This window comes from Vanellus vanellus, assembly GCF_965231255.1.
Source record: "Vanellus vanellus genome assembly, chromosome: Z".
In the NCBI taxonomy this organism is placed as follows: domain Eukaryota; kingdom Metazoa; phylum Chordata; class Aves; order Charadriiformes; family Charadriidae; genus Vanellus; species Vanellus vanellus.
In genome coordinates this window covers 47,671,285-47,699,138 of record NC_138908.1, presented here as the reverse complement: position 1 = coordinate 47,699,138, position 27,854 = coordinate 47,671,285, and the positions used below count along the sequence as shown (strand labels likewise).

Genomic DNA, 27,854 nt, shown 5'->3' with positions numbered 1-27,854 from the left:
AATAGTGCTTCTGCTAGCATAATTGTAGGCTCTTACATACTGTGTGGATTTATGCTGTTATTTGTATTTTTCCATACCTGCAACTATTGTCAAAGCTAATTTCCATGTTGTTAGTTTACTTCCGAGCCTGTAAAATAGCCCTTATCCGTGTGCTGGATCCTAATTTGTTGAAACAGTTCCTTGTTCTGTGTTGTGTGTTATATTGTAGCCATCTTCCTCACCAAAAATATACTAAAAGTAGTAGTGTAACTTTCCCCTGCCACTTTATCAAGTTAATTTCAAGCATCTTGAATTATAAATAGCCATTAGGAGGGCAGGATAGAAACACAGAAGGGTATAGTGACAGGAAGGAGATACCAAATACCTTTAGCAGAGTGTTCAGGATTAAAAGTGTTACAGCAGCAGCAATGAATGAAAATCCCTTATCCTCTAAATATATGGATCAAGCAAGGAGATTGACTCTGCAACTGACCTCATTAGCTTGCATATTCTCCCAAAGCATGTGCAGATTACAACCTTGCACATTACGTAAGTCAGACCTCAAGGGTAGCATACTTGAGAAAGGAGATTTCTATACATGGGACTAGATAGAAGATGGAAAAAGGTATTGAGATTATTTGTAAGAGCACGGGTTTTGGTTATTTCTTTGGTCACTGACAACTGAGCAGAACCAAAGGCAGCTGGGGGAGGGGAGTGGCAATGCTTCATATATTATCTTTCTGTTAAATAATGCTACAGAGTAATCAGTAGTTATGTTTAGGGAGGTTCTGGTGGTTTTCTTTTGTTAGTGTGTTATATGGCATCATAATTCTTCAATTATATATAGTATACTAAGTGACCATCCAAAAGTGTGAAATTCCTAAAGAAGAAACTGAAACTGTTCTTATGCACACATCCCCTTGGATAGAACAGAGTTAAGTTAGAATGCATTCAGACTGGATACTTGTCTTGAAGCCCAAGTTACTAGAATTATTTTTTTTTACTAAATATGCAGTTATTTATATGCCTATAAGAGTTAGAAACAAGCATCATCTGTCCTTTTATTTTAAAATATATTCCTTTTCAAAATCCTTCTCAAAATCCTTCTCTCCCCCAGCATCACCTTTCCAAGTCCTCCTTCGAAGGCAGAGCAATTTGTATGTTGAGAGACTAAATAATATTTTTTTTCTGAGTCCCCAACAAAAGATGTATTTTTAAAGGAACTCTTGAAAAAAAAAGCATCAAATAGGCAAAGATGATCAGTACTCATAGGCATATATTGATAGACATTGGCATTAAGTAAACTTATACTGTATTTAATGACATTTTTTCCATGATGGTTGCTAAAGGTTAGGTGATGGTCAGTTTTCCATAAATTCATCTTTGTTTCTTCTGTCCATATCCAAAGTCTCCAGTAATTCCCCCTACATGAAGTCAATATTTACTCTTATTAGAATATAGTTAAGGGCTTTAAAAACAAATGACCTGGTGCAGCCCTCTAGCACCTTCATCAGAAAACTGCGCCTCTGGGGCTGCATTTCTCATTTTGTCAGTGATGAGAAGCCACTGCGGTGCACTCGGAGAAAAGTGACAGCTCACCGTGGTTCTGCCATCTGAGCAGATCCCTTACCAGTCAACCAAGCTGTAAATCAGTCGGCAGATCTGACAACAGTTTAAATGAAAACACCTCCTCGGAAATAACTTCCTAATGGACATCACTATGTGACAGTTAAGTGGCCCACTGTGCATGAAAACCAGACCACACTGCTCATGCTAGTTTTTTGAGTTTATATCTGTTTTGATGCCAAATATGTAGCCTCTCAGATTGGTTTACAGTATCATGAAATATAAATACAAAAATGTAGTATGTCACCTTGAGACAATGCTTAAAGGATATGCCTGCTCTGTGCTTTTTATGCATACATCCCAATTTTAAAACCTGCTCTATTTAAAAGGGTGTATGCTCTAAAAAGTTATTTACATCTGCCTCATCGTGAATTCTCAAATAGAAAACGGACGCTTACAAATCATAGAAGCATTATTTAATTTACGACTGCCATATTACGTAGGTGTCAGTTCTTAATGACAACTGGGCTCAGCTCTCTCTTTGATCCTTTCAATTCCATAACTACATACTGGGACAAATCTGCCTGCACCGTTTCCATCATGGCCTTTTTGCGACGTCCTCTCAGGGGTACAGAAGTTACCGTACAGGGTTGACTTCCTTCCCTTGGCCGTACAAACCCATGCATCCAGGCTAAGCAGGAGGAAAGAGTGGCCGTGCTTGACACCCTGTCTGTAAGCGGAGGTTGCCCTCTGCAGGCTGTTTCTAAAATATCCTTCACTGGCTCAACTAGCTAATGAAAGACAGTAGAAATTAACAGCTGAATTTTTAATAAAAAAAAAATTGTATATAATCAATATATCTTATTCACACTCTGGGGTGATACAAGTTTTCAAAGTTCTTTATTTCGGACTGTCGCTGTATGTCTACATTTCCGGAGAACTAACAGGCAATTTTGAAATTTTGAAACAGAATTTTGAAACAGAATTTTGAAAGTATTATTTTTTCCTCAGCATGCAAAATCAGAGTTGGTACCTGCTGAACATAGAAATGCACTTGAAGTGAAAAAAGACTATAATTGATTAGCTACAGTTTCAAGTTTAATTTTCTTCAGGAAAAGCATAACACATTAACATTTAAGAGCTTGTCCCAGCATTAAAAGTTTAATTGATTATTGACTGGGATACCTATCATACCTGCAAATAAAACCTTCTCCTCTGGCGTTCCTGAACACTTTGGCTGTGCTAGGATTAGCCCATCCAAACTTTTGCTGTTACTGGAGGCGTTCTGACCCCCTTGCACCGCTGTGCTTCATTTACAAGCAGACTCACTGCTGCCAGGGTTGTTCGAGGTGGCTGCTGATACAGTAAGTGCTTTGGCACATGCATAACTCCTTTCAGAAGGATGGTTCAATTGGCTTTACTAGGTCTGCTTACTTTGGAAACATAGTTGTGTGTTAGCATGGAGCCATACATATGTGTGTGTCCACGAAATGTGTATTTCTGCTGTGAATATGTGAGTTTTCTTTAGTAAAGTGTTTCAATATTATCTGGGAGGTTTAGATGCATCTTTTGTTAATGTTGCAGTATTGGAAATTTTCTATCTAAATCCCTTTATGAAACCTTAGAAACCAGAACTACATCAAGAATCTCATGCTTTCTAACACATGCAGCCCACTGATGCCAGTTGTGCTTTCTTAATTGCTCAAGTATTTTTTGCCCCTTAATAACATCAAAGCATTCGGTTTTAGTGTCTTACATTAAGACAGCAGGAGTCTGCTGAAGAACTACAACTCTGTCTTGGAGCTACACTCCCACGTCTGCTAGTACCTTCATCCTTGTTCTAGTAAAACTGTCATTGTCTTAACCATTCTGGAGAGAGAAGAACATTTGGGGAAAACAAACAAAAAAACAAACAAAACTAGTAGCATTTAAATTTTAGATTTATGGGATCAAATAAACTAGGCTAATATGCAGACCTGCAAACCGTAGTGATTCCCCCACCCATCAGATTAACCAAGAGCTGGAAGAGTGCAAAAGGACATGCTAAGGGACGTTACTGAAAGATAGTTGGCAGATCACCTTTTGCCACTAAATTTGCTTGATCTTCTGTCCCTTTGAATCCCAGCCCATTGCTAGGCATGGTACACCACAGCACTACCTCCCTCTCTCCTTCCTCAGCCTTTCAGCACGCATTATGTACTGTGGTGAGCAGGGAGGGAAACAAGCATTGCTCTTCCTGGCTGAAGTAGAAGAGGAAGGAGGACCTTTGCATCCGTTTCATCTCTTCTGCAGAACTAGTAGCCATCTGCTTTCCATTAGTCTTTCCCTGCTCTGAATGTAATAAGCACATCCACAGAGAAGCCAGGCAGATATCTGCAGACATGCAGACATTTCCAGCAAGACACGGCAGTCATAAAATTGCTCCGTGCGAATTGCTAACCTTCTTTTGGCGATCGCCTAAAAAGAGCTACAGGCTAACTGTAATCTGGGCTGTATATCATTAGAGAAAATGTGATTATTTTATTACAGTGCACTGAAAAATTTCAAAGCTAACAATTACAATTTCCTGGTCCTTCTGTAACGTTGACTGTACAAGTTAATTTCTTACTAGAGTAATTTTCTCTTTTTCCAAGGCTACCACTCGCAGTTCACAGAAGGATAATTTACCTCTCTTTCCACCTTTAATTTGTAGTCACAGCTCTTGCACAGTGACAGACAGGACAGAGAGCTGTAAATCTGTAGGGTTCTTAACGAGATCTCTAGATCTGGGTGACCTATTCACAATTTGCTGAATCATGCCTTCTTTTCTGGCAGGGAACTCCTTGCTGAACCAGAAACTGTCATCTCAACAATTCAGAGGCAGTGATTCAGAGAAGAAGACAAACTTTCATTTGGGGGCATTCCCTCCCCGTTAGCCCTTTCCTCCAGTAAAGGGATTGGAGTTTTCCTTGTGGAGTTCCCAGGGGGGAACAGAAAAGCAGATGTGCCCACACTGGGGTCTTGTTCTTCCATTGCCAGAGACCCCCAAGAGCCCTTTACCCGCACATCCGTGAGACCAGCCCACCCTGAAATTGTTCTGGCCTGCTAGGTGTTGCATAAGGCTTCCTGCTAATGGAGAATAGAAAAGCACAGTTAACTCAAAGGCAGACTTAGATTCCTATGCAGTAAGAGACAATCTGTTACTGAAATCTTTCTTCATAGCATTGCAAGCCATAAGTATTGGAGAACTCATAACTTTAGTGTTGCCATTCACAGACTTGACAGTGAAGAGAAGGAAGATATGTGCAAGGGAGTTCACAAAGTGAGGGAAATAAGACGTGGGCATATTTATCATTCTTTTTCCCTTCAAAATAAAAAGCGCACGCTGAAGACATTGCACATACATATTATATTTAACAGAGCATAAGAAGGGAAAAGGAACATAAAGGCAAGTATGTAGACATCTTTTCCAGGACCCTACTAATGACCCTTGCTACAAGCACAGTTCACCTCTTGGGAGACAATCTGCCTGGCACAGCTGGAAATTAGGTAGCAAGATACTACGCTTAGAGGGGCTTTCAGTAAAATATATTGGGATTTCGAAGAGGGACCATCTAGGAAAATTGCTAGGCCTGTAGTTTTCTTCTTGAGCAAAACACCAAAGAATTAGCCACAGATATTTTGTTTACTACAACTTTCATACTTACTTTTGTACATATAGATGCTTTCCTCAGACTAGGTGTGGAATTTAAGCAAAGATAGGTGTGTCTTTGTACATAACTCCAAGAACAAATGCTAACAGACTGTCCTTACCTCTAGCAACTAGCAATAACAATAACTCATGTGCTGTGTAAGTCCTCTGGAGTAGATAACACAGCTCTTTCCCCCCTGCCTTTCCTTTCCTGGAACACGGGAAGGAAACACCACAGGATAGAAGATCACACGCAGGATCTGGTTCCACGTGAACAAATGATATCGCATGATGTCACTTCACCATGCCTTGGCAGTGCAGGTGAGGCAGTCCAAAGAGGTGCCAGCAGAGATGTAATATGCCAGGACAAGTGTTGTGGGGGACAGATGGTGCAGAAAAGGTGCTATCTTGCAGGACTAGAGTCCAGCAACTGTGCCTGATCTTTCAAGTGTGCTGATCCTCGTGCTTTTTGTTCTGCAGTCGTGTTCCTTGTTTCCCCAGCTGAAGAATATGAGTACTGTGTACTGACGTTATCTTCTGTTACTTCCAACAAGTTCTTCACCTTCTTATTTAACTTATGTCTTCTTTCCAAGCGAGAATATCCAGGTTTCGGTTGGATCTATTTTAAGGTGAATTAATTAACCAGCATAATAATACATTCCTGTTTTTAACTATTTAATTTGTTTTATTCTAAGACCATTATAAAGTGTATTTAACAATGCCAGTAATAAGCATTTCTTCCTCCCCCCCATTCTTCTTATTTTCATTGCAGGGAAACTTACCCCCTGATTATCGGATAAGTCTGATTGATATTGGTTTGGTGATAGAGTACCTGATGGGAGGAGCATATCGCTGCAATTACACCCGAAAGCGGTTCAGAACACTGTACCACAATTTATTTGGACCCAAGAGGGTAAGAACCAAGTTATTTGCCATCCGTATGACTGCACCCGCTGGCAGGGATTACCATAGCTTCTTAGATAGTTCCAAGCTGGAGGGATCCACGTACACATACTGTTCAGTCTACAGATTCATTCCCATTGTGTACATAGCAGCTATTTCACCACAACACACCGCAAGTCAGCCATGGATGCGAGCTCCATTTTTTATTAATTTAATGAAAAAATTATTGGATCCTGCTGGTCTGGTGAGATCAGGACATAAAACAGTCTCCTCTGGCTCTAAAATCTATAATTATGAGTAGCCGCAGCTTTTGAAAGACAAGTCTTTTAACCTGTACCAATAACACCATAGGGCACCTGAGTTAGACCTGAAAAAAATTGTGTTTTGATAGATGCATTTCCTGTCTCATAGCTCATCTTCTTGATTCTGGCCTGAAGGTATCAGGGCAAAGAAACCCGCAAGTCATAATTGGCTTTATTGGTTGGATATGGCTCCAGCAGAGTCAGTGGGCCCATGGCAAAAACACTCTTCAGTATTTTTGTTGTTTTCATGCCTGATAGATGAGAATTCTGTGAATCCAAAGTAAGTTTGCTACCTTTCTAAAACATAAAAGGTATTAATTGTCATCCATAATGCCACTGACCGAATCCAGCATAAGGAAAAATCTGCTCAACTGCTCCCAGCAAGATTTGTAGTTCTTTCTTTGCCTATTTTTACCTCACATTTTAATTTCCTGTCTCAGTTCAGATTTTGGTGATACCTACCATTGAATATTGTTCTAAGTGTCTACAAAGAGCAACAGCTCTGTGAAATGGTTACAGCCAAACACCTGAAATGGGTTTGTTTGTTCCCCTACACTTGCACTCTTCATTTCTGAGAGGAAAGGTAGCAATTATAGCTGCTGGGAGTAACTTGCCTCCCTGAGTCACTCCATCAAGGGAAGTGTTTGAGTAGTGATTTCACAGATACTGAACCAACTTACACAGCAGCTCTACAGCAGTCAGTAAAAGCGTACCAGGGGAATGGCAAAAATACTCATGTACTCCAGAGAAATCCATTCATGCCTCAGCAGTAATTCCTATCTGCTCTCTACTAGAATAGCCCCAAACCAGCTGTAATTTATACCTGAAGCCAAATGTATGTCTTCTGTTGTGTGTTTTGGTGAAATAGGGTCAAATTCAAGGTTAACTTAAATATATATGTAATTATTTGATTGATGTATATATATAAATTATATTACATTGCATTGCATATATATTACGCATTATATATTGTCTATTATATACTCTATATTACATGTTATACATCACGTTACACACACGTATGTATGTATGTACGTATGTATGTATACATATATAGTTGTAATTTTCTGTCACCTTTCTGGGAGAAATAACATTTTTCTAACTTTTTTGTACAGCCAAAAGCCCTGAAACTGTTGGGAATGGAGGTAGGCAACCTGTGATAAATCTTAATGTTTTTTCCTTCTCTGATAAATATACATTATATCAAGATAATGTTTAAATTCACTGTAATGAAGGCACCGATAGGTCTTTTCAAGTTTTATATAAGAAATGGGCCACACAAATTGTACTTGTTTACTCAAGGTCCAGATTAAGAAACATTTCTTAATAAGACTCCAGTAGATGATAGACAAGAGAAAAGAAGGCTCTGCCCCTTCTGTGCATATTTTTCTTTTCATGAAGGTTAAGCAAAATGTTTCAGTCTGTCAGGCCAAGCAGAATTTCAAGTCAGATCACTTTAAAAAAAACTTTAAAATGCATTCACAGAAATGAAGCAGTTGCAGAGAATGATGCAGAAGTCTTCACATGGATGAAATTTCCATCAGTTTTGCTGATACTTTTGGCTACCTGATGCTTCAAGGAGATAATAGTGTCTTCTTGTTTGTTTATTTTATACAACTTTCATTTTGCTGTCAACAGATGCAGCACAGAATAGGTCAGCTCATCTGATAAAAGCGATAGGCTTAAATGGGAAAGAAACTAAAGACGATAGAAACAACAGAGAGCTGGAGAAAGAAGGGATAAACATGGGATACAAAGGCAGAATGGGAGTGAAGAAAGGAAATTCCTACTCTTGTGAGAAGATAAAGGGAGATAAAAACAAGAATAAGTAGGGAGGGAATCTTTAGCAGACCAAACCATCCCCTGGATATGTACTTTCTGGAAGGGGAACCAGGTGGATGCATTACAACAGATGTTATGTTTGGAGTGAACTCTTAGCTTTCTTTTAACAGCAACTTTTCCAAAAAGGTTCTGGATATTGTGTGATTATACTCTGTGTTCTTAGGGAAAAAGAACAGTTTAGAGTGGTAGTCCAAAGCTCTTTTTCCCTGTGGGTAGATATGGGGTCACCAAATGCTTAATTACAGTGGTTGAAGCAATACCTTTTTTGACGTTTTCCTGTGTTAAATATTGTGTCCAAAAAACCTGAAGGGGCTAGCCTGCAGTGTTTGACTTCTCAGGTACCAACTCCACTGCATTGTGTGAATTGATTCAGTTCCTTCAATGGTGAAAAACATTTCTATACAATTCTCACAGGATGATGTCCCTTTGCGGCGAGGGAGGAAAACAACGAAGAAAAGAGAAGAAGAAGTTGATATTGACTTGGATGACCCTGAGATCAATCATTTCCCCTTCCCGTTCCATGAGCTGATGGTGTGGGCTGTGCTGATGAAGCGTCAGAAGATGGCACTCTTCTTTTGGCAGCATGGGGAAGAGGCTATGGCTAAAGCACTGGTGGCCTGTAAACTCTGCAAAGCCATGGCCCACGAAGCATCAGAAAATGACATGGTGGATGACATATCTCAAGAGCTGAACCATAATTCCAGGTGAATTTTCTTTCATGCACACTACCCTGAGTTTAAAAAAAAAAAAAAAGAAGGTAGAACCTGCCTGAAATTTGCTTATCTGTACCTTGCTTTCATTTCTATCTTGTAGGGAAAATGCAGTCCCTTTAGAGAAAGTCTAAATTGGCTTTTAAACAATCTGTCTGTCAGAGAAGTAGAGTTGCTAGCAGTATAACTTCTGAAATGAGAAGGTGTCAAGAAGGCAATGAAATATCTATATTGTTTATGTGTTCTCCCTGAGGCCTCAAGAGTCAGGTTGCAACATTGCTCTGTGCTTTTTCAAGACACTCTGTTCATCCCAAGCAGAACAATTGTTGAAATACTTATGAACATAATATTCGGGCAGGAGCATTGATTAACCAAGAGCTCATGCTTAGGTGAGCAAGCCAAGATACTAGATTCTGTAATAATCTTCCCTGATGTTAAAAGTCTGAGACACAGAATTTAAAAAGGAGTATTGGACACTCATTTTTCCAGGACACTTGAGCACGAAGCCATGGGCAAACAGCATGGAAGCAATCCTGGAAGCCGCAGCTAACCAGGGGATTTCAGCCTAGAATGTCAGGGAGGTGGGCAGGCAAGTGGGAGCAGACAGCTGGTAGGTGTGGGTGCTCATCACTGCTAAGTCGGGGCACTTATTTATATGCCTACCATTAGCCACTCACGTTTGAAAATGTGGGTTTCCATGTGTGCAGTCAACATCACGATTTGCACGATGGAAGGCGATGCCCCCTTTGCAGAGGCTGTCAGTTGCGGAGGGGTGTTTTCTGCAGCAGGCTGCTTGGGCTGATGGGAATGAACGAATGTCCCCTCTGTTGCAGGGACTTTGGTCAGTTGGCAGTGGAGCTGTTGGACCAGTCGTACAAGCAGGATGAGCAACTGGCAATGAAACTGCTGACCTACGAGCTGAAGAACTGGAGCAACGCCACATGCCTGCAGCTCGCAGTAGCAGCCAAGCACAGGGACTTCATTGCTCACACTTGCAGCCAAATGTTGCTCACAGACATGTGGATGGGTCGTCTCCGGATGCGCAAAAATTCTGGCCTAAAGGTCAGCACTGTTTTAAAATAAAATTAACAGTCAGAGTTCTGATAGATGGTGACGGGGCTTACAACAAATTAGTAATAACTGGCTCAATTAATGATATTTCAGGTGCTTATTTGTATTGACATTAAGCAGGGTATATTCTTCAGAATTTTAGCAGGGAGCTTGTCACAAACCCAAATTCAAAGAACATTACTTAGGTTTTTTCATCATCTTTCTCAAAGCCCCCTCTGGCATCACTGAGAGTTATCAGAATAAGAATTGAGCCAGGAGGTTAGTATGTCACCCTGCCTGGATACTTGAGGAGTTAGCCAAGGTTTTTAAAGATAAATAAAGAAAAAGGATGTGTAAGTGAATTAACTGCCAGTGAAAGGTGCTGATCCAACAACCTTTCCCAGAACAGGCCGAAGCAAGCGGTACAAATTTTCTTGCGATCCCCTGCCAATCTTCCTGATGACTGACCTGAAGGGACTACCTTAGAGGATCTAGAGGATAATTCGATTTTCAAAGCTGTTTAAGCTTTACTGCTGTGGTTAGTGAAACTGCTAACGGAGCCAGAAGAATTCTGGGAGGTGAATTTCTGTCCACGGGCTGGCATCTTTCGCCTGCACCAAAGTACTCACCAGTCAGTACATAACCAGGAATTGCCTCTTCCTCACAGCTTACTAAGAAACATTTTCAGTGAAGAGGTTCTCTCTCCTGCATTAATCGCGTGTGTGAAAAGTGGTAATTGATCAGCTGTTTTGCTGTGTGAAAAGATGTTTGGTAATGGCAAGAATGCTTATGAGTACGTGCACCGTTATCGTAGTGGGTCTAATCCAGTGACAGTAACAAATGAGAATAAGTGGCTGATAGCATTCTCATCCTCCTCCTGCAGGAGCTGTGCCTAAATATTGTTCTGCTTCCAAATAGAAAGTATTCTCACATTTGGAGACATCGTTACCACCTATTTTTCTGACTCGACTCACAGGCCCATTGCCCTTCAGAGAGACTGCTGCCCTGTTCACTGCTTGACTTTGCAGATATTCAACCATGGGCAGAGGGAAATCAGTGCAGCAACTCATTTCCCACTGTATGCTTTCTTCTTTGTGGCGTACATCTCTTAAGCCATAAAATAGACCTTTCTTTCACAATGAATAACTGAAGGTAACAGACTCTGTTTCCTTTCAGCTTCTTGTAACATCAGGGCTTCACAAGGATCGTTTACTCAGCTTCTAGCCTGTGTTTTATTTCACTGAAGCTCATTAGCAGAGCCTGTTTAAAGCTAAAGCAGGCTACAAGCTACACGAGCATGAGGCAGCATGGCAAAGAAATAAATTTGCAAGCATGAGTCATGGATTATTTCCCATGAACAATTTTCTCGAAATTGGCAAATGGCAAGAAGGCGGAATGTAATTCTTTGGAGTCTCACTGGGGATGTACAGCCCCAATGGGAGGGGAAGAGGCAATTGTTAATCCTGTCTGTTATTAAAAATAGCCTCTCTGGGGAGACAGGTCTGCCCATAACCTCTCTGAACACATCCTTTTGCAACAAGTTGAGTGCAGGAGCAGTGCAGACGATCTGGTATTCAGCTCTTCCGAGGCTGGGCACCACGTTCCTATACGCTAACTGCTCCTAACTGCAGTACTTTGGATGATTTCAACAACACACACGCTGTCTGCCAATATGATGAGCACAAACAGCCACCCTCCCCGACCTGCCAACGAGCTAGCTATCTGGTTTCACTGTCATTTAGGCAGAGTTGTATAACAAAATCATTTTCCACGAGGTTTTAGCAAGACCAGGAAAAGCTGTTGTGCTTGTAAATACAGACAGGCCGCCTCTTTTTGTATTGTTATGATACCTCTTCAGTTATACAACTGATTTAATCCCAAGCATTATCGTTCATTGCATATATCCACACAAGGTAATTGTAATGGGTTCTGCATTCCCACATCATAAGAGAGGGAAGGCAGGAAAGAAGGAGCTGGCATTAACGTGAGCATTACGCGGCTGCCAGGGTACTGAAGCAAAATCTAAGGGGACTGCATAGCTGAGCACATCAGCATATGTTATTGCTGGCTTTGCCTTAACTCCTCAGATCCACACACACTTAGCCTTGATTACCTGTGTGCATTAAGTATGGGCACAGAAAACTTGAGAACTATTAACCCCCTCTCTAGAAATTAATACTGCTTGTCATTTACACTGATATTGTCTGTTACGCAAAATGCAGAGATCTGTAGGCCCAAGGACTGATGAGCAAGCAGATAAAATATTCAAGAGGGGCAATTAGCCATAGCACTCACAGCAATGCTAATAGAAGTTACATGCTTTGTTTCACTACAGAGTTCTGAAAACATTACCCCAAGTGACAAATACTCTATTGCCATAGAAACTCATATGCATGCATGTCTTTCTTTTCCTAAATGTCCTGAGGGAGTTGTTCCATTTGATACTAAGTAACCATCATGATTGTAATCTGTTTACTGTGATGATTATTGTTATCATTATTATTGCTTTAGGTAATTCTAGGAATTCTACTTCCTCCTTCAATCCTCAGCTTGGAGTTCAAGAACAAAGATGATATGCCTTACATGTCCCAGGCTAACGAGATCCATCTTCAAGAGAAGGAGCCAGAGGAACCAGAGAAGCCAGTGAAAGAAAAAGAGGAGGAGGACATGGAACTCACCGTAAGTGCCAACAATAAATTGTCAGCCTCAGTGCTGTCAATTTGCTTTTCCCACCTCTGTGGGCATTGCAGGCTGTCTGATGGCTAAATTTAGCAGATGAGAGGATACCACTCTTAACACTCCCATCTCCCCGATGGGACTCAAACCAAAGAAGTTGGCATCATTGTGTCTCGATGATGCAGCAGTGCGTGGTGATGCTGAATCGTCATGTTGTGATGTAATAGCCTCATATTTTGATTCAATTTGATGCCACGTTGCCTGAAAAAAATTAATGAGATTTCAGAATTGAAATCACTCAACCATGATAGACGAGTGGGCCTCTCTGGCAGAAAAGAAGCTCACTAAATCTTTCTTTGGATGGAAATGCCCAAAGAGTCATAGAAGCTAGAGATTATTTTTTTTTTCTTTTGGTTAACTTCACTAGAGGCCAAGTAAGTGTGCAAACAGGCAAGAAAAATGATGAAAATGTTTTTCAAAATTCCTTATGAATTTGTGGTCATTGCCTCTCACACACACATACGTGCAGTTTTTAATCCACTGAAGACATTAGCGAGCAGCTAGACAGCGCAGCCCTTACTTAGAGCTTCTGCAGCTCAGCAGAGTTGTGTAAGGGAGGACTTGCATGTATTAGTAACATAGCCTTAGAGGAATAATTTGCAGCACAAAGAGAATCAGATAGCTAAAGCCCTGAAAAATATAGAAGTCATCTACTTCTAGTCTCTTGATCTCAGACTTGTTTGATACTTTTTAATTTGGGCAATTGTCATGTGAGTGATAGGTCATATTCAGACCTACCTTAGCTTTGTTTGGTTTGCTTTGGTTTGGGCTTGATTGTGATGTCATTGAAAGGCTTAAAACTCAGCCCCAGTTGTTTAAGGTCAGGATAAAGGCACAGAAGTAAAAAGTTAATTTAAAAAAAAAAAAAAAACAAAACAAACAAAAAAAAAATCAAAACAAACACACAAAACCCAGACTGTTTCCCACAGGCAAACAGCAGGAGCTGCCCGCAGGACCCCGTCTCCAGGCAGGCAGAAGGACCTGCCTACAGGACCCAATATGCAGGCAAGCCGAAGGAGCAACCCACAAGACCCACCTACAGGACCCGTTTGCAGGCAAGAACCTGGCCGTTGGGAAGGACCAGAAGCCAGAATAGCAGCAATGGGCCATTCTCTGCTCATTAGCTATTAGTTGCAATTTACTATCCCTGGCTTCTGATCCACTTATGAAGTGCCTATTCAAATCAAATAAGCACTTTGCAAGCTGCCTTTTTCTTGGCAATGGGGAAAAATTTGGAGAGGAAGTCATTTCCATCTCTCTGCAGTTATCCCAGCTCCTGGTTTCTTGTCTACAATACTGTGTTTCCTTTTTACCTTCTGACTCCTGCTACAAGGAAGTGATGTGCTGAACTGGATCTGCTTTTCCAGATGAGTCTTAGATGTTCCCTCCCTTCTCCTTTCCATGTGCTGACAGTCCTATTGCTCTTTCCTCTCATTGACTCTGCCCTCAACTCACTCAAATTCAATGCATCATTCTAGTGAAGTTTCAGACACATAAAGCCTTTCTAGAAAATAAAAACTGTTTCTGTGGAGTGCAGCAAGTTTAGAAACAATATCTTTGGTACACCACTGCTGACTGAATATTTGTGTATAATCTATACTGTGCTTTAGGACCTCCGGCACAGCTTCTTCACCCAGGTGCCCTTCAGTGGTGAGGAGATATGATTTGCTAGCGAAGACCTTTCTGCGATTAGATGCCATAGTCAGTTATATTTGGGCACCTTTAGGCACTATGTCAAGGAGGGTGTCCCTACCTGTCATGTTTTAAATATAAGAAAATATTTTAGATCAAAGTTTTGTTTTATTCGGGCCTTACTCAAATGGTCTGGTGTAAGTTAAGTTGTATCTCTTCTCCACCGATGAGAGAATGCCCGTAAGGCTTTGGGAAGTGCCTTTGTGAAGCCTCTCTTTAGCCACGCTTATTAAGGGTACCTTATTGATAGTCCATTAAGATTAATAATTGATTGTGATGTGGTATCACAAATGTTTAATCAACAAATGTTTAATCAACCCTGGCTCAATATTCATTCATCCTAACCATAGCTTGCAACTATGGTATTCAAAATGAGCTGCCTGTTTTCATCCATATTTTTCCTCCATTATTATTTTTTTTAGTCATTACTACAGTTTTCTTTTATTCATTTATTTAATTGGCACGTGATTGTTTAAAATTTTTTTCAAAATTTTTCCATGGTTTGGGTTTCTGAGGTTTGTTTGGCATAAAGCTTAACCACACAAAATCAATGAAGTAGAAATCATTTTGGTCACCTCAAAAGTCCTTTTCTGGCAAATAAGGTATCATCCAAACAATCTGCCTAACTTTTTTTCTAGTCATTCCCAATGAATACTTCTCAAGTCTCTGTATTCCTACAGTATTACAGCCATATGCATTTTTATAAAAGTACTGCTAAGATAAAGAGATCACATCTAGTCACTGTCTGTTCATTGACTTCTTACGAAGTCTTGTGTGTCCTGCACTGCTAAGCCCAGGTGACTAATGACAGGCCAGAAGAGTTAGTTTCTTCCTCTGGACTGCACTTTTGCAGAGTGGATGAGGTACAAGGCCATAGTAATTTTTGCGCTATTTTACACCTCATTTGCACAGAATAATGTGATCGCACAGACTACAGCAAGAGTGAAGTAAGCCTCCGCATGGGTGAAACCGCATGCAAGTAGGTATTTATTTTATGCTCCTCTCAAAGGATCTGGTGGGTAGCTGAACATTTGGGTATACTATAAAGATGCAGTGTTTATTCACTGTAAACTACTTGTTACTCACACCTGCTTTTAACTTTATAACAGATATATGAGGGTGCTGGGCATACATTTCTTTAACACCTAGATGCTAGGCAACAGACTTTCCTTATAGCAGCTACTCACAAAAACACGCTTGAATGCTGCTCTCATCACCAGTCCCTCAGCACCGAGGAATTTACCCGTTTATGTATGGAGCTGCCAGTCATTAATCCTGAATATTAGACACAGAGGAGTAGAAGGGCACTGAAGTATAAAGACCATGGACATTTTGTATTGAACAGGGCCCTAATTAGTTGCTGATTTTTAGGTCAGTCAGAAACCCCAGCAGTCTACCCTCCTCCCAAAATAACACTGATTCTGGAAGCCATAGCTAGAAACATCCTTATCCCTATTCAGTGCCTTATCGTTTGTCTATCAGAGTTGCCTGATAAATGGCCTTATTTCAGAGCACAGAATAACTCATCTAAGTCCTTTAGAAGGTGTTTCAGTTGTTGTTTTGCTCATTTTGTTGGAATTTTGCACACCGAATAGGAAGTTTGGATTTCCGTGGGCATCACTAAGAGCCTGAGTTAGGACTTTTCAACAGCAGCAAAGCTAGTTGTGTTGGTCTCTGGGCTCACATTATCTCACCTGCAGTATGTATGCTTAGCCTTTTCTGCATGGCAAGAACTAACCACATATATCACTAAAGATACTGTTCTTCAGATAGGAAAGGTTAAAGACCAGTGTCCTTGTGCCCCTGGCCCATCTCACCCGCCTTGCTGGGGGGCGGTGCTCATAGCATCTTCCATGCCAGCAGCAAGGCTTGTCTGGAAAACGTCAGTGGAAGACACTGCTGGTGATCACGAGGCAGAAGTGCTGGCTTTCTCCATAAGGAGGGATTTCCATCTGTTTCTCCAAGGATTTTGGAACTCCTCCCCTCTCTCCCCTCCTCCCGTATCACCACCACACAACCGCCCTGGCACTGTCCTTTGCCGTGCTCAGTAGGCAGGATGGCTGAGCTCCTGGGGCTTTAGCCCTGGCTCCTCAGTATTCACATTAAAGAACCACTGAGCGCATGCAAAATCCAATTTTACACACCTGTAACTCCAAGGCATTATTAAACCTTTCTTCCTACCAGTATTTCGAGGCAGAGAACAGTAACCCTAGAACAACTACCGTGAAGGTAGGGGTATGCAGAGAGAGGTGTGGTATATCCAACCAGCTATATACCATTTCCACACCAGTGTGAATATGGGGTAAGTCTGTATGTGGCATGTAGATTTCACTAAGGATAAAATTTGAAGACCCTGTGATCATTCTAGCAGGACTGAAACTCCTGTTATTTAATAATAAAATAGATAAATATATTATAGGATTGTTAGCATATATTAATGCAAAAATGAACAACCCAAACTGTCCTGGTTCCCTTTCAGTAAACAGTCCTCAATTACATAAAACAAAATCTGGCCAAACTAAAAAAAAAATAAAAAATAACAAAACAGAATCCTGATTAGAAAAATCTGCATGTAAAAACTATGCGCACATCAATCCCCTCAGGCTAAAATGATGCAGTTGTACTGTACTTCACAATGTAGTTGAGCTGCTGTCGGGCTTACCTTGCATGACTCATGATGAATCATGGACAAAATTGTGTATTAGAGAAAGAGATGCCGCCCACGCAGAGCAGTGTCTTGAGTTATTCCCACCCTATTGCTTCCCCCTCCAAGTGAAAACACATTTGTTCACATTCGGCATTGCAGCTATTCTGTTAGCACAGTCACTTAGGCTATTTCTGTATGTTTCTAATGGCGAGGCTTTTCAGTTTGTTAATACTGTGATATAATTAACAGTCGGGGACATCAGGTCAAATCTAATCCCCAGCCATCTCAGAGCAATTTCCCATCTGTAGCATGGGGGAGGGGAGAGGTTAGTATTATACGATACAATTAATTCAAAAATAATTACAACAAGGTAAAATTACAGCATCATTTATCAACAAGAAAGCAGTAGCAAATAGGAAATCGGCATCCATGAACCAAAGCATAAATCCAGGTCCTGAAAGAGCATTTTACTAAAACCATCTGCAACTCACTGACTCCAGCGAAAGCTAAGGGTGTCTCAGAATTAGTAAATTTCTAAAATTGTGAAGGGTTTAAACTCTGTGAAATAATCCCTTTCACTAAAGCATGGCACTGCTCATTTGTTAAAAGCCGCCAGCGTTCGTCTTCGCTCTGCTGCGAAATTGGTGAGCACCAGAGGGCAGCAGAGACAAAGCCCTGGGAAAAGGTACGGCGAGCTGAGGCACCAGATGGCAGCTTCCCCTAAAACAGCGTCAGGAGGTAGAGAGAAGCGAAGAAATTAGTACCTTCTTGGGCTATAATTTTCCCAAAACATTCAGATATTCTACTCCCCCCCCCCCCCCCCCCCCCAACTAAACAACCCCTGATATAGATTAGGAAACCAGTTTGGGTTTGTAGATTTCAGGTGATGATACTTGGAGTTCTATGAAGGTTGTGTAATCTCTCCTACTATGGTTATGTTCAGTAAGTCTCATGTTCTTGCAGACTCCCTGCCTATCTAATAGAACCCTTAACAGCCACTTCATCTTTTTCCTTTTTTATGAAACTCTTGATGGACTTTTGAGGGGGTTTATGTGCTCTGTGAGAAACAACAGGAGGTATATTCAATTTTTTAATATGCATTGTTTCATCTACGTTTATGGCAATGAACTTAGAAATCTGAAGGCATTGAAAGGTAAAGGAAATAGGTAGCTTCATCAAAGCAGGCTACTGTTTTAAGAGGATCTCAGCAGGTTAGTTTCAGTGAAGTATACTCGTGTCCTGAATCTTCGTTCTATTTTATTAAGAATATGCAGTGCAACGTCCGTGCATAGTCAAATTCAAGAATGTAAGTGACCATGTAGAAAGTAATAATATGAGAAGAAAAAACTAACTGCATAAATGAAATGAAAGAAAAATATTATGCAGGAGCCATCTAAGACTATACACAGACCTAATAACACTGCAAATATCTACACTGAAAGAAAGAAAGAAAGAAAAAAAAAAGTGGTAATCAGTTTATTATTACAAATTACTATTTAACAAGACCAAGGACCTATACGAATAGCTCCACATAAGGTCCAGAAAAAGGAAGAAAAGGAAAGACTGTGATTCTTAGTTTTAAATATGTGAGAAGTGCCTCTCCTGTCCCTGCAGGGCACTAGAACCAGATCAAATAGCTCACCTGAAGCTGATTAGTTAAGTATGTGCTGAACATCCTGTTGCATCGAAGAGGACAGAGATAGATAAAAGAACGACCTCTTTATTGGAAGACAATAAGTCTGGCATGTAATTGTTCTCTTTAGGGGCTTGGTTTTCCACGTTTTTAAGTTGCAGATGAGAACAATGTTATCTTCAGAGATGGTGAAAGTTTGCTTCAGTTGACATAAAAGTACAAATGTGCTTTGATCTTGTAGAAAAACGTTATAAAAGCATTTAAATAAAAACATCGTTGTGCAATGCCTGTGTACTTAGATAGGACAGTTGTATCTCAATTCTTGCAATTGCTTTCACGTGCAGGAGTGCTACAATCTATAGGTGCTGCCACAAAGTAAATAGAAAGAAGTTGCTCAGGGCACAGTGACCTTAAGTCCACTCTTGGTCTACTATTCACAAAATAATTGTTTCAGAAAGTACATTTAATAGATCACGCTGTACTCTAAATACAAAGGGACACCTTCGTTTAAGCATTGGCTTCAGAGAGTGTATAGTCCAGTCATGCCTTCCGGCTGTCTGCAGCTGACCATGAAATTAAGAGTAAACAAAATATTACCATCCTTTGCCTGTTAGGTTTGCACTTATAGCTAAGGACTTCTTAAGTACATGTTTCTGGAGCTCAGCATAGATCTTCAGTGAGTCGGAATTGCAATGGTAACAGAGAGATCAAGCCTAACAGAGGCAGTGCATGCACAGTCTGGAACTTCATTATGGAAGAAGCTACAGTCATGTAGATGGATCTTTCAATCCAAGGCCTTAATGCTGCAGTGAACTCTACTGGTCAGTCCTCTACATCCATGTGAAGTTCACTGTGGGATCATCGCCTGTGACAGATCCGGTGATCAACATAGAAAGAGTCACTGGCTTCATCGCTTCCAGTCCAGCAACTGCCAGCTCATCTTTCCCCCTGTTGTTCTCTCTCAGTCTCAGTCTCAGCCTTATGAACTTCTCTGTTTAAAACCAAAACTTACCTGTTTTCTGGGTGTATCTGTTTATTGTATAGAAGTACACCACAAAAAGCTGTTGTCAGGTAAAAATTTTGCTGTCCATACAGCAAAAAGGAGAAATGTTCTCCACATCTCATTTTTTTGTTCACCAGTCAAGGATTTCACACTGGTGCTGACAGTTGCTGCCAAAGCATTGCTTTTTTTGGTTTACAAAGTATTTTACAGCAGCTTCCCTCAAAAAAGATAATCTGAGAACAAAGCATTTTACAAGTAGCGATGGTCACCTAGTTTTGTCTAAAGAAAAAAGCATTTTACATGTAGCTATGGTCACCTAGTTTTGTCTAAAGGTCAAGAAATCAGAGAAGTTTTGAATAGTTTCCTTTTGAAATAAAAAAAAAATAGCTTAATTTGTCTTTCACAGAGAAAGAAACACAAAAATGTTCTTTCTTGTAGGCGATGCTTGGACGAGGGAATGGAGAGTCCTCAAGAAAGAAAGACGAAGAGGAAGTTCAGAGCAGGCACAGACTGATCCCTGTTGGAAGAAAGATTTATGAGTTCTACAATGCTCCCATCGTTAAATTTTGGTTTTACACAGTAAGAAATCTTTCCTGTTGTGTTACTAGTGTTTGGACAAATACTGAATTTGGATTATGGTCGTCTTGCGTGTATCATTGAAAGTGCGCATCTGCATGCACTGGAGGGCTTACCCATAAATAGCTTAATAAAAATCTTTTGTGGAGATCAGCTGGCACTTGCAAACCTGTGTAAGACTTTTAAAGACTACTGTTTCATTCACAAAGTTAATGATTAAAATTTGAATGACTGTGTATGTTTTTCTTCAAATGCAACAACAAGTCGCAGTTTGCTGCAGTCAGTGCTCCCAAGGAATTCCCAATAGAAGAATTCCCAGTAGGGGAGCTCCAAATAGTAAGCCCAGTGGGAGGCAGGGCTGAATCTGGATATCGAATTTTATAATAATTGATAAAAAAAGAAGAAGCAGACAGAGCATATCTTTTCTTGGAACCTTTTTTCTTTGTTCTGTTTTGGCTAGTCTGCAGAGTGTCTCTCAGAGAAAGTGTTTGTGTAAGTACCCACAAAATAACAAAGACATGAGTAGCAGCTAATGTACTTTTTTCAGGGACAAATGATGTCAAATCAGTTTAAACTCCCTGTGTTATAAAGAAACAGACCTTGCAGCTGGAGCAGAAATAAAATGACATCATATATTTTGACTAAAGCAAGACAGTATCAAAAACTTTACTGGACATTCTCATATGAAAATTAATATCTGCTGTGTTCAAGTTACTATGTGGATCCAAAACTTTTTGGCAATTAGGCCTCCAGAATAGATATTAATAATTCATTATCAAGCTAGAAGCAGGGATTGGAAAGGATTCTATTAGGGTCGCTCCTACATCAGGTGGTATCTGATATTCTCGTTCAAAACTTGGATGATGGAGTAGAGATTAGTTATTAAATTTGCAAATTGCACTAGAACGTAGAAGGATGAAGGAGATCAAAAATAAAATGAACATAGAAAGTAGTCCTTTCAGTCTCCTTGGCTGGAATATTCTATCCCAGTACAGCTTTTGCAACATGCAGCCTGGTTTGAAGGACACAAAAAAGAACAAGAAAAATGTTTCCAGAGGTCTATAAAATGTGACTTATAGGGAAAGATTTAAGGAAGTAAGTTGCTTTCTCTGGAAAAAAAGAAGTCTGCAGAAGGAATGTAATAGTGGTCAAATACCTGTAAGCAGCTGCAGAGAGGAACAAAACAGAATAATCTCCTAAATCCTTGCTGAATAGGACAAGAAGTAATGGTTCAAATTGCAGCAAGGCAGTTCTAGGTAAGATGTTAGGAAACAGTTTCTAACGGCTCTCAGAAGTACTGTCATACACTGTGTAAGGAGACGGTAGATTTTCCATTATTAGTGTTTTCTAAGTCTATCTTATCAAAACATATGTCCACTATGGCACACTGTAATTAATCCTGCCTCAGCACCATGGAATTGGCCAGATGATTTCGGGTGGTCCTTGCCGGTCATATTTTCCATCATTCTGCTGAATGCACAGCAAATCACAAAGAATGCATCCTTCCATAGATAACTTCTTATGCGAGAAAATGTGTTGCTGAGATCCAGGCAATATGTTCACATCCAGGAACAGTTCACATCAACAGAGACTAAACTGTGGTGGACAGCTTATGCCAGCAAATACCTCCAGTTTGGCAACCCGGAGTAACTAACTACTTGCTGAACTGTGTGCCCATTGAGCATTAATCAGGCTGATGAGTCTAGAAACTCCTCATCAGCAGCCTAGCTTCATTATCAATTGCAATATGTGTTATGCATAACAAGAGAAGTCTTCACACTGTAAACAGAAAGAAGCATCGTGGCTCTCCCTGTTAGTTCAATTCTGAAATGGGAGAAAAAGATCAATATTGCCTTTCCATTTAGACCTGTTCCTACAGTTTTATGTCCTGAGGCAGGTCTCAATCAAGGTCACTTATTAAAGCTGGATCTTGGCTACACTGGACTTGAAGAGCAAATTAAGGTGGATACTGGCTGCAGTGATGGACCATTTGGGTATATTGAGAAACTCCGGGTCACTAAAAGCAAAACAACTTTCAGATGAGGGTTAAAATTGTACAGCCTATAATGCTTTTTACAAGCACACAGGCAGAAATACTAATCATAGATTTCAAAAGAAATCCTCCAAATTTTGCATTCCACAGTGAAAAATGCAAGAAAAGTGACTATACTTACGGCTATTGTATGACATTTAAAATAATTTGAATATTCTATATCTACCTATCTGCTACCACTCTATAGCTATATCCACCTTCATTCTTAAAATCCACAAGAGTGGATTAAATGTGGTGATGTTTGAGTAAGTAACATTTTGCCTCAGCAGGTGAGCCAAAAGAAACAGCTTTTTCTCAACCAAAAAAAAAAAAAAAAACTTTAGCCTTTCTCTTTCTAAAACTTTAGCCTACTCAGACATGCAGTAGTTTCAGAAAACTACTCCGTTCTGTTTTCTGGCTGTTGCATTGAAAGCCGTGACTCAAAGGTTTCATCTCACAGATTGCTTGAGGACAAGAGGATGGCCTTCCCCTTTTAAGTACTAGCTTTAGGCTGAGATGCTTGTAGGATGTAAGAGGCCACATTTCTGCCTCTTCTGAGGAGGAATAGCTGCAGAGGGAATTGAACCCCAAGTGAGAGTCATCTTCTAAATACAAAACCATCTTTGCCCTAAGTTTTGCATTTTGGGTCCACTCCACTTTATGATCAGTAGTCTTCCCCTTGAAGCGCTCTTCTGTTGGTACAATTATCAGGTTTGTCCCTTACCATAATGAGTATTCAAGTATTTTCTATAGGAAAGCATCCGTAGGAAGGCAGGGAGCAACCCACCATAGAAACTTCTTAGCAGGCATTCCTCTCCTTAGTTTCTTCAGGTACTGCTCTCAAGGGTGAAAACGGCAGCCCCTCGCTCTTTGTCAAGCCATGTAAAAGCCAGAAAAAGAGGGTTCAGCTACTTGTATTAAGTAGCACTTTTCAGGAATCTTGAGCACCAGCATAGGCAGCTGTACTGAGGTTTGACCACAACGTGGGAGCAGGGCACCTCCTGGAAGGCAGGAGCCGGTTACAGGTCCGGGGAGGGACAAGAAGGATGTCACTTGCTATCCAAAGGGCCTGTTTCTTGGCTTGAAGTGACGCTGTTTCAGCATCATTTTATTCTTAAATCAAGATGCTTTTTTTCTTTATTGAAAAAAAAAAAGAACAACTTCTCAAAACAAAACCATGAATAAACCCCCCTGAGAGTTTTATTCTGAGGGTCTTGTGGTTTCTGTCACCTTTGTAACCTTAATGTCTCTATTCTTCTGCCATACTAACTGAAAATGCTCACCAAAGGCTGCTGAGTCAGACCAAATTAATAAGATTTGCTGATAATTAATTATCAATAAGATCTAAGAGGAGGGGTGTTAGGTGACAGTATCACCTCGCTTTTTGCACTATAGTGGAAGGTGTTACTTCAGCTAGGGAGGTGTCCATCCAGTTCTGCCTGCCCAGACAGGGTTTCTGCTGACTCAGATGGCACCTTAGATGCTGACCTAAGTCAATATTGCTCTCCATTTCTTTTAGGAGTGTAAGGGAAGACCAAGCTCTAGACCTGAGCGTTGCAATTCATCATCATGCACAAACTGAAAGACAAATGAGAGAATTTCCTCCTCTGTTTTATGTAGACAAGAAGCAGGGGTTCAACTGGCTGTCTTCTCTGTACTGATAGTTATGGCCAATATAAAGAATTCTCTCGAGTGTCCTTCAAACCAAAAACTGGAAGAAGAGCCAGAACCCTGTGGCTTTTACACAGAGCAGAAGTGATGTTCTCTAAAAATTACAACAGGACTGTAAATCCTGTTCTGTGAGGTGCTGAACACTGGAACAATCCTACCCAAAAGTGTCAAGCCCCTCTGTGGTTGTTTCATCTTAAGTCTGACATCAAGTACGCAATAGTTGTGAGTAACATGCAGTTGAGAAAGAAAAACTGTATTGAAATACAGATGTATGGAATAAGCTTTCTGCAACAATGATTTAAATGTTAATGCAGAGAACTCAATCATCTTTTCTCTGATTTAAATTTGGCTTAAGATGCATTTTCTTGTAGGGCTGCTGTTTGAAAGGCAAAGTAGATGGGTAGTTGTATTCTGGCCACCACAGACCCCAGCCACAGCCATGCATCCTTGCTACATGCTCCAGGGTGACACTTGGGTTGCTCTGAGTCTTATGAACCTGACGATGCAATTTGCCTGTCTTGTCTTTTTTTTTGACTGACCATTTCATTACAGTCAGCATGTAGAAAGAAAGGAAAAAAAAACTAAAAAGATAGTCCACACTTTCCATCAAAAATAAAACCAGAAGGCAGATACATTACAGAAGGAAAAGCAAAACAGTTGTAGGTAAAAACCTGTGTCAAATACAACACAAATGAATGTATGGCTATGCCTGGCTATTTGCTGCATCAAGGTGAGTAGGAGTAGCAGTGGCTTGGGGAGGTATCACGGTACAGGTTAGGTCAGGACTACACTGAGTAGGAAGACTTCTAGCAACACCTAGGACCTTCTGGGCTCCAGGCAACGATTGTGTAAAACCGATTTGGAATGCCAGAGTCAGCCAAGGCTAGGTGAACAGGGAGAAAAAACACAGAGGAGGGGTGCTAGAGGAGTAAAGTGTATTAGAACCAGATGAGGTTCACATAGGTTACTTTGGTAGTTGGCATAGTGGTATCAGAGTTCCTATCCCTGCAGGATTATCCAGAGGGACTGCATTAATACATTTTTGTTGGGGAGGCAGATGTAGCTGGAGGAGAGGATGTTTGTGCATGTATTTTGCAGATTCAACACTGTATGTGATTTAATGTGTGCTTTTTCAGACAACCCCGAACACTAATTGTTCTTTCATCTGTTTAACTCTGGTTACAGTGGAATTAGGAACATCAAATCATACCCAAGAAACTGGCTCAGTCATATAAATATAGTGAATATTGATATTCATTTTGTCTCTTTACAGCTGGCGTATATAGGCTACTTGATGCTGTTCAATTATATAGTGTTAGTGAAGATGGATCGCTGGCCATCTACACAGGAATGGATTGTCATCTCGTACATTTTCACTCTGGGAATAGAGAAGATGAGAGAGGTAAAATCACCCCAACCAAGAAAGAGAATGAAAAAGGAAATAAGCATGTTCTTTTCATTTTAGTATCTGTTTTTATTATTTTTCTCAATAATTTTTGATGAATGGACTTACCATAAAATTGCTTTTTTTTGCAGAAAAGCAGATGGATTGTTAAAAACACAGCACTAAAAATCTATCGTGCTCCATTTTAAAATCAAGAATATCTCTCTTTCTTTCTCTTTCTCCCACAGAATTTCTCTGTTCAGATTTCTGTATGATGCATGTTTAATAGTATTCACAAGTATGGAGCACTCTTCTGACGTATCTTAAAGCTCAGCTATATTCATTCAAATGTGGCCCAGAAACTGAAGTACGTTTCCGGGAGAGGAAAAGGAGATATGCTGTAAAAGAATGGATACAGAGACATGGTGATAGCATCACAACTGAAAAGCCCATGTTTGAATCCCCACCCCACCCCAAATAGAGTTAACTCAAAATTTACAGCTGTTTTGTCTGTCCAAGTATCTCATGCAAAGGCTTTAGATAAAACCACCCATAACCAGGGGAAAATTTACATCCACATTGAATATTGCAGCACATTTGTAATAGGTTTTCACTCTTTTAATCTTGAAAATTTTTGCTAATTATGTCAAGCAATAGCATGCATCTCCCTAAAGATGCTAAAGCAGACATGTAGCAGCATAGACAGAGCATTTAAGGTGGCACTTAGTCTATAGTCAGAGTAAAGGGGGTTTTTGCCATCCCCTGCCCTTCATGGTCTCTCCCACTTGCAGCTACTACTGTGCCCTTTTCACTTGGCCAAGTGTGCATTTATTCCACAATAACACCAGAGGCCAAATTCAGTCCTGATGTGAGTGGGTGCACGTCCTGCTGACCTCAGCTGAAACAGCACATTTGTACCCCTGGGCTGAATTTGTTACCATCTACATTTGTATTTTCTGCAGCAGATGCTTTTGAGGACTAGACTAAACATGGTCTTTCAGCAACCACTTAGATTTCAAAGACAGATTTCAAACATTGTATGCTAAACTCCACATTATAAGTAAGAAGAACAGAGGAAAAGACACTACTTGTGTGGCCTATAATGAGTGTACTTCACTAACCAAAAGAAAAAGAACAGTGGCAGTAGCCACATGGGGACTCGGCAATACTGATGGAGACAAAGCACCACTGGCTCAGTAGGTGGGAGGCTGCTGGCAGGAATCGTGTGTGCCATTTTTGTCTAATCATTCACCCCAAATTGTCCTATCCACAAAAGTTTATCAAGAACATTTGTCGGAATGGATTTCTAAACAGATGTTGGCGATTGTTCACAGAATATGAGCCTAAAATTCATTCTGAAAATGAATTATAAGAAAATTATAAGAATCACATTCATCTTTTTAAGGAACTGTGTGATTCTGCTCAGATGTTCTTAGGCTAAAAATAGAAAATTAAAACAAACAGCTCTTTAACTAACTAAAAGCTAGGAATTATTCATAGAAATCACTTGAGGAATAGTTTCAACAGTAACTCAGGAAAACAATCAAGTCTCTCGAATGATCTTGCAAATAGAATGATGGTAAATTCATAAGGTAAGATTAATTATTTTTGTGAATTATTTTCTCAGCTGTAGAACCTAATTTCCAAAAGCAGGTCCAAGTAGTAGCTAGTATCTCTCTGGATTAAATGCTAGATCCAGATGTTTATGGTTACTAATTATTTCTTGACAGTTTGATACACATTTTAGAACAATTTTCTTTAAATCTACAGCTTCTTTAAATGTATTTTTTCTGATGAAATATCTTTCTGTACTTTCCCCTCTATTCCAAGACTCTAAGTAGGGTCAATAAATTTGAAAAACAGAAAGATATACATATCTTTCTTCTGATTTCATGGGCATTTTGGAGTGAGTGAGGTTTTTGTCCTTTTTAAGTACCTTGCACATATATACTGGTTAAAAATGCTTGAAATGGAAGATTTCTCAAACAAAATCAGAGAATACATGGGATATTTATATGACAGGAGTCTATCAGCTTCGCTTTTGGCCTGTGTGGCATGTATCTGTTTACTATAGATTTCTTCAAGCTTAAATTAAGAAAACTCAGCTCCTTACCTTTACATGTCCTCTGTCCTTCAGATATTGATGTCAGAGCCTGGGAAACTGTTACAGAAAGTAAAAGTTTGGCTCCAGGAGTACTGGAACGTTACTGATCTCATTGCTATCCTCCTGTTCTCTGTTGGGATGGTGCTCCGTCTACAAGATCTGCCACTCCGGAGTGATGGCCGAGTGATATACTGTGTTAACATAATTTACTGGTATATACGGTTATTAGACATCTTCGGAGTAAACAAATATTTGGGACCATATGTTATGATGATTGGGAAAATGGTAAGAGAAGTTGGTGTACTCCTTCTGTGTTTTAACAGCATGTTCTTGACTCAATGTCTTTGGCCAATG

General features: G+C 40.2%; 1 protein-coding gene across 2 annotated transcripts in view; it reads left to right on the top strand.

The window, feature by feature from the left end:
• Positions 1 to 27,854, top strand: part of TRPM3 (transient receptor potential cation channel subfamily M member 3) — a gene marked incomplete at both ends in the record, with an annotated part of 425,131 nt that overhangs the window by 370,680 nt on the left and 26,597 nt on the right. Inside the window, 9 exons of one of the 2 annotated variants that reach the window (XM_082497003.1) lie at positions 5,809 to 5,844; positions 5,988 to 6,128; positions 7,536 to 7,565; positions 8,677 to 8,966; positions 9,806 to 10,034; positions 12,534 to 12,701; positions 20,172 to 20,312; positions 25,286 to 25,414; positions 27,534 to 27,785. In XM_082497003.1, coding sequence (XP_082353129.1) covers positions 5,809 to 5,844; positions 5,988 to 6,128; positions 7,536 to 7,565; positions 8,677 to 8,966; positions 9,806 to 10,034; positions 12,534 to 12,701; positions 20,172 to 20,312; positions 25,286 to 25,414; positions 27,534 to 27,785 — 1,416 coding nt within the window. The remainder of the gene's footprint in view (positions 1 to 5,808; positions 5,845 to 5,987; positions 6,129 to 7,535; positions 7,566 to 8,676; positions 8,967 to 9,805; positions 10,035 to 12,533; positions 12,702 to 20,171; positions 20,313 to 25,285; positions 25,415 to 27,533; positions 27,786 to 27,854) is intronic. The other variant, XM_082497004.1, reaches the window with a different exon arrangement.